We start from the raw sequence: 13,508 nt of genomic DNA on the forward strand, positions 1-13,508 counted from the left end.
TTTCCAGTGTCGGGAAATTGCGAATTTTTCCCGTCCCAAATGTCGGGATTTAAAAAAAGTTCCCATCCCGATCCCATCCTGACTCAAAAAATTCTGTCCCGTACACCCCTGGTTAAAGGTAAAAGTTATGCATTTTTTATGTGAAATAAGACTTCACAGATTACATTGCAGCTATATGGTTGGCACTCCTACTGACTATAGCAGACTTTCAAAGCAACAAAAAATATATGTTTTTACCTAAAAATCCGCTCCCTAGTAATCAGATGACAGCAAACAGAAGTTGCCCATTTAGACATTTACTTTGCAAAACTAGTGCATGGAGCATAGGGAGTGGTGATCAGGGAGATTTTCTATCTCATGGCAGATAGAGTTTATTAAGCATGGTTGCCACTGCTTCTGAAGTCAAAAGGGAACTAAGAAAGCTAGCTCCAATTTTCTCTAATGTTTTAGATCACATCACGAAATCAGTTTTACTTTGAAATGTGCAAAGTACTCACTGAATTACAAAAAATATGTTCATACTTGGTTTTGCATTTTAGTTATTTAGCATTGCTTTTCTGCAACTTTTCAGCTGATTGTGAGGAATAAAATGTGTGGTAACTAGATAAAGGGACAAAGGGACATTCACAAAGAACACCCAGGACTTGAACCTGGGAACTTCGAAAATCTTAACTTAATGTTCTCAGTCACAGAGCCTGTTACCAAAAAGTAAAATGGCCAGTGAAATCTGAATCATATCAAATCACAACCCAAATCTTTAACAACATTTACTCTAAGACATCACACATGTACGTACCTATCAACCTTGCCACACTCCAAATGGTGAACCTCTGCCCCCCGATCGACCTCAAGCGCTCACTCTCAATGTCGATGTCAGCAAGAAGACCCCAGCCAATAGACAGGAATGAAAAAACAGTCTGGAATTAAAAAAAACAAGTATACATATCTACATTAATTGAAGCACAAATAAGTTATTTTCTAAATTTTACAAATTGAGCTGGACCTTGGTAGGATATGAAGAGTTCTCAATATTGAAAGTCTTATTTTCAAGAACAACTGATATTGCAAATCCTGGAACATGGAAACTGTATATGTCATACGCCAGGGGTTTCCAAACTTTTTCGTTTCATGGCACTCTTCGTGTTTCAAGATTTTTCTGCGGTGCCCAATTCATAAGGTAGGCAGTTAGGTTGCTTGCCTTAAGTTAAAAAATAAACACATATTTCAAATTCAGAAACATTTTATATGGAAAATGTACTAAATAAGCACATATTTGGAACAATCATATCATTGATTGAATTTGAAGTTGTTGTTATTCGGTCAGGTGAAGCTGATGTTCACTGCATATCTTCTCCTTTTCTCTTCCTCATTGATTTTTGCATGATACTGGCTCTTTATCAAGTAACCGCCGAACATTGGAACATTTCGCAGTGCCCCTGTAAATCAGCCAAGGTGCCCCAGGGTGCCATGGTGCACACTTTGGGAACCACTGCCATTGACCATTCAAGACAGTCCTTGTATTCTGTACATGTATGCAATAGTTTAGTTATAGTAAAACCATAAAAAATGTTGTAAAACTTCAAGCAATGCAACACTGATTCCACATGTGCTCTAGAAGGGATTTTAACCTTTTTTTCTGTCTCAGAATTTGTAATATTGGTGTGGTTAATCAAAACACTGACATTTTGAACAAAGTCATTTCTGACTTGGCCAAGGAGAAGGTGAACGTTAATAAAATACATTCATAGGGCATTTGTTTGCCTAATTGCATGGCCATGAAAACAGGTGGCTGGTGTCACATATGGGAGAAGCAAAGTGAGAGCGGGACCAAAGATGCTGGTTCCCATGCACTGGTTGGCAACGTCAACCGGGCTGTGTTGCCTAGTTCGAGCATCAGACCGACCTCTCTCCTGGGCACTTTTGTGTAATCCCTGACCTTTCCAGCAAATTCTGTCAATTTGTATCGCATGGAATACAAAGACCAACTCTAGAACAAGATTTTTCATTCTTTTAAACCTCCGAACACACACGGTTTTGTTCTGACGTGGCAACAGCGCGAACTTCTGCCACGTGCTTAATTTCATGGCCGTGCATTTAGTGCTCTGCAACATTCATGAACAGAACTTGTCATTCAACATTTGACAATAGTTCTTTCCCAGATAGCACACAAGCTTGTGGCAAGCTTACGATAGCTTTCTTGTAGCTTGTCAGAGAAAGCTTTATATGGCAAGCTGGACGCAACCTTGAAGTATGTGGTACTTAGCGTGGGTGGATACATTTTTTAAGAAATATTAACAATAGAGACACCCATTAATATAAGAATAGATATACTCATTAAACATAAATAAGTGATAAAATGCAATAAATCCGAAATGCAGTGTAATAAAGTGAAATATAAATGTTCATGTTTCCTATAGCCGCCACCTGATGGCACTGCCAAAAAGTGTGTAAAGTAAACTTAAGTTAAGTTTGTACCACAAATAATGATAGTGTTTTAACACTCATCGAAAGATGTGTGAACGTTAAGCCACAAGGGTGAGAAGAAAATGAAATGCAAAGAATTAAAGTGCATCTCCCACGACCAACTCTTTTGATTCATTACTATATAAAAAGTACGTACATGTGGCAAAGAAAAACTGACACTTACTCAGGAATCTGTTAGTTCGTATGAACTTTCCAGCCTGATCATTACCAGTGCATGGTTAGAGATTGGTTAGTTCATTGAATTGAATTATCCAGCATGACTATTGCCTATTTTAGGGGGAGTAGAAAAATTTCTTTAAAAAAGAAAAAATAATCATATAACGAACATTGGTGGGTGATAGTTGCATGACCCCCCCCCCCAAATTGCTTTTTACTTTGCTGTCAGAATGTGGCTTACTTCAAGCATTCTGTAAGCATATGCTACTTATACGGCTTCGTAAGCTTGCTGCAACTTCCAATTCTGGTAACTACGTAGATTGCTGGATGCAAGCTCTCATCCAGCTAACAGCTTGCAGTGGCGAGCTTGCTTCATGCTTCCAGTAAGCTGTCTGTGCTCAATAAAAACGATAGTAATGTCACAGTACACCAGAGATCCAGGTTCGAGTTCAGGTCAAGCCTGCATTTCTTGTTAAAACTTCTACACAGTAGATCTCCTGTGTGTGTAAAGTATGAACATTTGGTCATGATTTATAGCATTGTTACTGTAATGCCTCCAAATTGTAATCAACAGTCCCTGTTTGTGTACAGCATTAAGCATATTGTTAGAACAAAAAACTAGCATACTGACTTACCTGTGACCGTGTTTCTACCCGCACCAAGTCCATTGGAGCAATCTTTCCTTTGATTATATTAAGGGTGGATATCAACACTGGGTTCTGGTCGTATGGTTCACTGAAAATATATGTTAAATGTGATTGTAATGGTTTACACTGTAACAACTGCACAAGGATATTTGACCTGGTTTACTGCAATAATTCTTATTGTGTATATTAATTATATAGATATAAAACACCAGTAAGATTATTGAATGCAATAAAAATTGTATATAATAATCCTGTAGGAACAATTAGAGTAGATGGCGAACACTCAGGTGAATTTGACATTGAGAAAGACATAAAACAAGGAGACAGCCTCAGTCCAATCCTATTTAACGTATTTTTAGACGAAATTGCTAAAATATGCAAACGACGAACACACAGAACGAAGATAGGTATGTGGAGATTAAGGCCAGTATATATCCAAGCACTATTATAAAAGATAAAAAAAGGTAAAGTGTTCCCCTGTACATAGCACCACACCATGAAGGCGTATAGGGGGTGTGGGAGTAACGCCCCACACTTTCTTGATCCGGTCGTGAGTGGGGGTGATGTGATCAGCATCACGCCCCTGACCGCCTTTACCCCCCAGGGTTTCCCCCAGGTACCCATGTTATTCGACGCTGGGTGGGCGCCGGGGCCGCTTCCAATGTTAGAAAAGTTCCCGGATTTGAACCGGCCGGGGATCGAACCCGGGACCTTTAGCATGGTAGTCAGACGCGTTACCGACTGAGCCACCGTGGCCACCCAAGCACTATTATATGCCGATGATATCGTACTGATATCAGATACACCTGAGAGACTCCAGCAAGCAGTGGAAGAATGGTATGAAGAACTTAAAAGGAAAGGCATGAAGATTAATATAGAAAAGAGTAAGATCACGTGGGTGACTAAAGAGGACAAGGAAAATGAAGCCCTGAATATAATATGCGAAGGGAAACAACTAGAGAAAGTAGAAACATATGAATACTTAGGAACTATCATAAGTAGCAGTGGGAAAATTGATCAACAGATAATGAATGGGACAAAGAAGGCAGCATCAGCATATTATCAAATGAGTAAGACTTTAGTGGGAAAAAGAGAGATCAGTACAAAAACAAAAATGCAACTCTACAACTCAATTGTAGTTCCCATCATGGGCTATGGCACAGAAAGCTTAGCACTCCAAGATAAACATCGAAGTAAATTTCAAGCAATAGAGATGAAATATCTTGGAAGAACAGTGGGGAAAACTCGAAGAGACAGAATAAGAAATGAAAGAATAAGAGAAGAGGTAAAACAAAAGAAGACAATGACTGAAGTAGTAGAGGAACGCCAGCTGAAGTGGTATGGACATGTAAATAGAATGAATGAAGATAGGAAAGCCAAGCAAGTGATGGAGATGAGGGTTGAGGGTAGAGTAGGAAGAGGCAGGCCAAGAAATACATGGGAAGATAGAATAGAAAAGATAGGATTAAAATATGGAAAACTAAGAACGAAATGAGAAGAATGAGTCGAGACCGGACGGAGTGGATGAGATGGACAGAACGAGGTACCCGACGCTTAACGGCATAAGGGAATGGAAGAGAAGAAGAAGATATAAAACACAAATGCATGCACGCATGCAAAACAAAAAGAAGTCTGACAACTTCAAATTTTCCACCAATTTCTATCTATATGAAAAAAGTTGGTTTATCATAATATGGGAGAATATGCCACTGGGAAGTACAAGAAAGTCTCTTTCAGATTTAAAAATATATTTGTCGTATACCGATTGAACTTATATGCCGGACTTGATCTGCATCAGCAGTGAACGCCAGACCTGGTTATTAAGTGTTGCTTGTCATCAGTCCATGATTAGCTTCTGTCATGTATGCCTCAAAGTCATAGCCATCCTGCGTGACGAGACTTCTTGTTTTCATACCATTATGTAAGTTATTGTGCTAATTCTGTTATTGTGTTCCTGAATTATACACTTTTGTTTGTGTTGGAACTTCTGTCTTATTCTTAACTCCGTTTCCTGGATCATCAAAGAACTGAAAGAACACGAAACTCAACCATATTCATATGATAATCATGAGTTATTTGAATTGTGTGTGATATAATGGCACATTAAGCAATCAAGAGCTTACTTGTGTGTGTGTGAACTTCTCTACAGATCCATCACTGTTTGAAACCCTGGCATGGAATCAATGGCACTATTGTTGCTTTAACGGTGTTGGGGAAGCCTGTAGTTTGCATATCTTCTAATGTTTCTGATATCTGATCCTATTATAGTTAACCCCTGCCTGCACTGCAGAGTTGAATTGTTTTAAGTCCAATTTATGCACAGAAAGGCTAATCGGGACTGGGCCTAAGGTTTAAAATGGAATCTGAACCACTGTGCAGCCTCCACCTGGGACCGTAGGCTCTTATTGCTGCCACTGCTCACATTGCTCACAACAAACTGATTGAACATCATAATGGACAATTTGAGTAAATGCATGTATCCTTGAACTTATAAAAATAGCTTCTTACCCTAGTGCATAGCTAATGGACTTTGCCAAGCCATTCCCTGAGCCTTGTGGAATAACACCCAGTGGTATTTGAATTGCTTTATGCCAATCTGGTCGTTCTAGTAACCCATTAATAACCTGAAAGAAAAAAAAAGTACATTATACAAATACATAAGAATATTCACAGTGTTAATAATCATTACTAATCTGTGATGGTGTCTGACTGCCACATGGGAGACGTGGGTTCGATCCCAGGTCTAAGGTCTGAATATTTCCGACCTTGTCCCTGCATAAAGCGGCACTAAAATGCGGCTTCAGTTTAAAGCATAGGCGGAGTTCTGGAGGGATCAGGGTGGGCCTGCCCCCCTAACTTAAAAAAGACTAAAAAATAACACATGATTAAGTTCAGTTACTACATTTTTGTTATGAAGCCATACCACAAATCTTAACATTTGGCATGATGGCATGTGTGGTAACTGCGCCGCAATAGCGGGTCTTAGACGATTTGATTGATGTGTACAGCTTGAAGAAAGAAAAACGTAAAATGAATTTATGCTGAGTGAACAGTTACTGCTGAGGCATCAAAAGAACTTTCCAATTTAATTTTTCTAAAATTTCTGAAGCTTACTATTGTACCGTAACTTTTTAAAAGTAATACGAGTATTGTATGAATAAAAATTTAATGAAATGCAAAATGCAAAAATCGTACCGTTTTGCTTTTTAAAACTGACAACCAATATACTAATTAATATTTGTTTACTTAAGCGAGGAAATTTAACATTTTCAAATCTAAAAGGCCTAAAACTAAGTGTTTTTATGTTGTAGTTTTTTTTTTAATTTCCAGGGGTAGGCCTCCGAACACCTTATAAACTAGGGGATATTCAGTAACCCTCAGGTACATCATATGCTTCTCCCAGAGTCTGCCCCCCCCCAAATCAAAAGGTCAAACTCCACCCATGGTTTAAAGTCAATATGAATCCACAGCAGACTGGCTTGTAATTATCAGTCCCCAGTGCCGGCGAATAGGGGGAGGCAGTTGCCCCCACTTTTCGCCACTTTTGCCCCCGCACTATACTAAACCTTATCTACAAAGGGAAATATATTGTCTTTGCCCCCCCCGCCAGTTTTGGCATTTTGCCCCCCCCCCCCTCCACTGTCAGTCCCTGATAATATTTGATTGACTTGGTTTATTTTACTTCGCTTTTCTGCCAGTTATGGCTAATTACAAAGATGAGAGTGATGATATGAAGAAATCTATGAATGGACACTTACAAAGAACACCCATGCCCAGGATGGGACTTGAAACCTGAGACTCCTGGTATTGTACCATGACAAAGTTCCTGATAATAATTAATGCAAATTACTGTGAAGGAAGTGAAATGCGTAATTTAGGCTGATGTGGCTCTCTTTCCCCTTTCAGGGGTCTATACCCTCATAGGTAAGTAAAGTAAAGGTAAAGTTCTCCCCTGTGCTTTGCACCACACCATGAAGGCGTATAGGGGGTGTGGAGGGACCCACAAATTAGGTATCGGGCTCAAAAGATGAAACAGTTTTAAAACATTACAGCCTATGTTTTCTTTAATATACACATGAATGTTAAAAAGGCAAAACTTGTTCCCTAATGATAATACTGTCATATGTAGGAACTCTTTTTGAAGCAGTAATGACACCAGAAGCTGATTGGGGAAGCAAAGAGGAAGGAATATTGTCTAGTGGGGTACATTTAATCTACCTCTAAATGCCAGTGGCGGCGATTGGGTTCCAAAACCGGGTTGCAAGATGCCAAAACTGGGTTTGGGGGGAGCAAAGACAGTATATTTCCCTTTGTACATAAGATTTAGCATAGTGCGGGGGCAAAACTGGCGAAAAGGGGGGGGGGGCACTTGTCCCCGTTGCCCCCCTAATCGCCGCCACAGCTAAATACCATACAAAAATGTGCATTTGTATTACAAATACATTAGTTATACAAGTTTGGTAGTCTTGGAGGGCTGTAGCATCATGGGGTTTAGTTCTTTTCCTGTTTGTTGGGGGGAGGAAGGTTATTCCTCCCGTCCCCCTTCTGGCATAATCACTTTACAGATTAGCTCAAAATGTTCAGATTCCATCACACAATGTATTGAATAAAAATAGAAATTAACTTCTACTTACTTCGAAAAGTACTCCATCCCCTGCCACAACAATAATGGCCCTCCACTGGTAAATGTCCCTGATGCGAACAAAGTCCCTTGCATAATTTGCATTTTTCGTCACCTGAAGTTCGTACGGCAATTCTGCCTCTGCAAGTACTGGAACCACTCGCTGCTGGAAAACTTCCCTCGCCTTCCCAGAGCCACTCTTTGGACTTAGAAGTATCAGCAATTTCTTTTCCTCGCCAACTGCTTCTGTGATGGATTGCTCTGGGGAAAACACAAATAACATGGTCAATGCACATGCTACAGGTTGGTAAAGTGCTTAGACATTACATTAAACCGAAACACAGTAATACTTATAGACAGCACCTGAAGTGAAAAATATTAGCTTTGGGATGTTTGGTCTAGTCTTGGGGTTAGCAGGGAGATGGTCCTATGTAGGGATGTGCCAAAGCCGATTACAGATGTATAAAAATCGGCAGAAATTGACACACCGGTATCGGCATCGGCAAAAATCCGATATTTAAACCGGTACAGATTATACTCGAGTTTACCTTCTAATAAGTTTTATATTTTAATTTTGTAAGATTTATTGAAAATTAGGTTCTGATTCATCATTATTGTAGAGTTTTTCTAATAAAATTATTGCAAACTCTCATTCAGAGGATCGACCTAACTCAAAATCGGAAATAAAACAGTACATTGCTGAACCAGGACCTGCTGTTTTATTGGAAATTCAAAATTGAGTATTCAAACTTGAAGCAAGTGCTGAGAAAATACTTGGGCATACCTGCTGCATCAGTATTCAGTGATTGAGTGATCGGTGTTGCTGAACAGATTTGCGATAAGAGATGAAGTAGGATACTTCCTGAACTGCATCCAAAACTCGTGTTTCTGAAGTTGAATCTGGCAGCAGTAAATTTCCAACATTAAGAACAGGAATTCATTTTGCATTTCCAAGAACTGCTTGTGTACTAATGTAAAATCTCTTGAGAATCCATGTTGTTTTTAAAGGTTCACATAACCACCTTTTGTAGATGCAAATGTACATTCGCATCTCTTGAGAATATATATATATGTATATACATATGATATGCAATACAAATGTATATAGCAAATTTATTTTTGTCATGCTGAAAATAACATCCCATTTCTGTTTAATAATCTTATTATCGGAATCGGTATTTGTTCCAAAAATTATCGGTGAGTACATCGGCATCGGTACATTTTCAGCTTCGTCACATCCCTAGTCCTATGCTTTAACATGGTGACAATGAAACAACTGGAGAAGGGGGTGCTTTGAGAAAATCTTGATAGCGGGGGAATACCATCCCTCCCTCACTTCGAGACCTGATTATAGACTTCGATCCCTAACTCGAATCCATTGGTAGCTTTGGCCTTGCACCAATGTTCGAAGTGAAGAGGGGATGGTATCTCTCCCAGATGGGAACATTTATAGGAAACATTCGCTAGGTCACCTGTTGCCTTCATGTTAAACATATGAGCACCCAAACCAGCTCCTTACTTTTAAATACTATAAGTGTTCCTCTTAAAGAAAGCGTTTATTGTAGAGGTGTATTTAATACATACATAATGACATCAAAATAACAGTAATCTCCTAGATTAAATTGATACATGATTGTGCAATATACTTGTCATGCAGCAGTAACTTCAATAAATTCTTGTCTACACAAATTCAACCCTTTTTAAAGCAAACAGCCACGCTTATGTAATCAGAAATAAGGTTTTGGCGGTACCCAAGGGGGACGTCCCGGTTTGGGGCCCAGTGGCGGCGATTTGGTTCCAAAACTACAAAAAAGTGGGGTCAACTGCCCCCCCATAATCACCTTCACTGGTCGCCGCCCCTGATAACACTGAACCGTATCAACGTTGACCGCTGCAATTTGAAGTTATCGCGTTTTGCGACGATCTGTGCAGGTCTTGTAATTATCTTAGAATGATTGACGCGAAATGAAATTATATGTGTGAAATAATTTTAAGCTGATCATTACCATTGATAGTGGTTCCCCTTGCCCCCACCCTTTCCGGACGCCCATGACTTGACTCGTCCCCACATCCGAAATCTGAGAATATATATTCATCTGACAGTATCGTAGTAACCACTGTCACCTACATGATATTTGGTATAGTCTCGAGCGTTTCTGCAAATAACATTTTTTGGTGGGATGGTGGCCAGGCCGTGGGTGGTTACTAGGGACATTGAATTTTCGCGATGCCCGAAATCGCGAAATGTGAAAAAAAGATGCAATTTTGAACATTCTGCACGTAACTACACCCGCAATGATGAAATATGCATGAGTTTTATTCGCGAAGTAATGCGTAATGTGTGCTTTTCTACGAAATGAACACTTTTTCGCGAAATAACCGTGAAATATCATCAAATTAAGTCGAAAACAGCAAAAACCGGCAATCGAGGTTGTGCGCGCAAACTGTAGATTTGTAACGAAACGTTTGCCTAAAGTTTCCTACCACTTGCAGCTGAAGAACGTCTTATCTTCGATCACATCAGGAAGACGCTGCAAATTGGGATTTCCCATGCACATAATCTCAGTTCGAAAACTTCGCTCTCTGTCAAGCTGCATTCCTTTCTTCCCCCGAATATCTACTAAACTTCCAATTTCATTGAACTTGCTAGCTTTCTTTGCCCCTGCACTATGGCCTCTAAATACTAAGCCTTGTCAATTGCAGTTGAAATCTAAGTACTTGTGTATGTGTACAGTATATAAAAATGAAGTAGTTTATTAATTTATAGCTCTTTGTATGTTGTTTCCTCTCATGATGAAAAAGTGCGTGCCAATTTTATTTACCGCTCTCCTCAGTTTTTATTTACCATAAATTTGTCTCCCTAGTGGTTACGTAATTAAAGTTATATTTTCTTGAAACTACCCCTTCCCTTCCATAACGGATTGTAGTTCTCTAAACGGCTTCCGGTGCTCGGCTGTCAAAGAATGCAACGCCACCGATTGTGTCTCGAAACTAGACAATATTGTCAATATTGGAGGGAAGTTCGGGGTTTATTCACCTGGTTGTTACTGTTTTATTTTCTCGATTATTTTGTGAGGTTTTCAGTGTAAGAGACTTGGGGGTGGATTGTGCATAAGTGAAAATGTATATAGATGTCCGTAGATGACTATAATATGTATAATCTGCAGCAAACTGATCTTGGATCGAATCTAAAACAAATGTGAAGGTTTACATAATCCAGAAAGTAAGTGTTTCAATATTATCTATTACATACATATATACAGTGTGCAAATTAACGTTTATAGTGCTGAAAGCTTCACTGGCAGTCTTTTAGTGGGCAATAAGAACGTAACATTACGTAATACTGTATAATTTGACCCTTGGGGTTGACATTTGGCACCTTGAATACATTGTGTGAATTTTTGTTCTACAGTTGGTTAGCAGCTATTGGATGGCTAGTATCCATGTATACAGAGATGGTGGAATGAATACATTATACCCGGCTGCTGTCGTCTTTCTTTACACTTTTCTTTACAGTATATACTAATGTCGTTTGAAATTCTGTTCGCGCTGCGGGTCAGGCAGTCACATCTATAAAAACATCATTGATTGATTGATTGAGTTGGTGTTTTAAGTCCACTTTATGCACAGTAAGGCTAATCGGGACTGGACCTAAAGTTTAAAGTGGGATCCGAACCACTATGTGCCTCCACCGGGTATCGAACCTGGGACCCCTTCATGACAAGGCGACGACGCTACCAATGCGCCATCGGGAAGCACATCTATAAAAACAATAGTACACCTAAATAATAAATGAAAATGCGTATTTGGTCTAAAAGCGCACTCATTTGCGACGTTTTTCTTGGTTAGAGGGGTGTGTGGACTGGCCACCCCTCTGGCATCGTCACTGGATGCCACTTGACGTTAGGAAGTAACATTTACCTTTAAGTGAAATTACTGCGTAACCAAGTTCCAGAAGAAAGCTCTAATACACTTCGATTTAGCTCTTCATTTCCAACGTTTGATGATAATGTACACACAGATATGCCGATTACATCAAATATCAACAAACCTTATCTTTCTACTAATCTCAGTATGTATCTTTAATCCTCAATATATATCAGATTTTTCCATTATCTGCAGGTGTGTTTAAACGGTATCAATTACCGACAAGTGCCATGTAAACACTTAAATGCCTGGGCCGAAACAATGCCGTTCAGGCAAGCCTATGCTCGTGAATATGATATGAATACTTAGATCATTTCTAACTGAAAATTCTAATTCTGTGAAACAAAACTGCAACAAGCAATAACGAGATGTGATTTTAAACATCGATAATTCAGGCTAATAAACGAGTGGCGAATTCTAGGGTGGATATTGTGAACCCCGAATGTTCACATGTAAATTGTTCGTAACTTTAATCCAACAACACTACTACGCAAAGCTCCTGGAAGCAAACGAACGCTACCTTACTGGTATTGCTCTTGCCCCACCGCAAGCAAGGAAGACAGTGTATATCCTAAAAGCTGTACAGTACGGATGGTAGGTACTGAGCCAAGCAGTGGCGACGATTAGGGGGGGCGTAAGGAGAGTTGCCCCCACTTTTTGCCGCTTTTTCCCCCGTACCATGGACTCTTTTAATGCTAAATCTTGTCTACAAAGATAAAGTAAACTGCTCTTAGTTGTTTAGTGTGCTTACAGTTTACGTATTACATTTTCCTTTTGTGTGCGTTTTACTCCATCAGTACACATATTTTGTTCATGTTTTTTCTTTGAAATGTTACAGTATCTAAGAGCCCAATAAACAGCATTGAATGATTACGAGATTAATGTACTTTCACCAGAAATGATTCTGGTATCTACAAATTACTTATGTACATTATGATGTAAGTTTGTTTCTTTAAAGTGATTTTTGTTTGTAACTTTTAATCACCAGAGTTAGGTGGTAGAGCAGCGCAAGGCTGAATCTCGACGTTAAAAAGAGCAGATCCGCGCGAGTGTCGAAGGGACAGGGGGGGTCCCGGAGCCAGCGGTTTTTAAAAATCACATGATTTAAATCAAGCCAACTTGGTTCTAGAACATAGGCAGGAAAACCAAAGGAGGAAAAGGGAACACAAACCAAGAAAATAACGAGGAAACAATTTTTTCACATTCCACGGGAGAAATTGGGGATATTACTCCCTTGACTTTCCCTCCATGCTTATATTGTAGCTAGTTTGCTGAAGTCTTGAGGTCAGTTTGACCGTAAATAATAAATTCTTTTATTAATAATCTAGTTTCCAATCTCGGCTCGACAAGTCTTAAAAAGAGCATGGTCTCTCGTTTAATCGCGTTCCCACACTCATAACCTCACTACAAATTCTACCAGGTTCGTTCTTGCAATGGACAGACTATAACTTGCAACCTACAGCAATGTTCGCTTAGCAAATCCTCTTCCAAGGAGCCAAACAGCGCGTCACTCAAGATTTCCATTCTGAGGATGTGCGTATGTTACGTGTCGTTGACCCAACGTTAAATAAGCAAACAAACCAACTGCGTGTTTCTCAACATTCCATAGAATGGCAAAGGGCAAGTGATCCCAGTTAGAGGGAGATTTTTTCCGTAACATCTTTGGCAGTTAT

At 39.5% G+C, this 13,508-nt stretch overlaps 1 protein-coding gene across 1 annotated transcript in view; it reads right to left on the reverse strand.

Annotated features, from left to right (window-relative positions):
• The window catches only part of LOC145999544 (sphingosine kinase 1-like), a 144,663-nt gene that overhangs the window by 13,919 nt on the left and 117,236 nt on the right, over nt 1-13,508 (reverse strand). The window contains exons 2-5 of the mRNA XM_083136541.1: nt 7,922-8,169; nt 5,796-5,911; nt 3,276-3,375; nt 797-917 (exon numbers count right to left, since the gene is read on the reverse strand). Coding sequence (XP_082992667.1) covers nt 797-917; nt 3,276-3,375; nt 5,796-5,911; nt 7,922-8,169 — 585 coding nt within the window. The remainder of the gene's footprint in view (nt 1-796; nt 918-3,275; nt 3,376-5,795; nt 5,912-7,921; nt 8,170-13,508) is intronic.

Source organism: Lepisma saccharinum, chromosome 15, assembly GCF_977018435.1.
Source record: "Lepisma saccharinum chromosome 15, izLepSacc3.1, whole genome shotgun sequence".
Lineage (NCBI taxonomy): Eukaryota > Metazoa > Arthropoda > Insecta > Zygentoma > Lepismatidae > Lepisma > Lepisma saccharinum.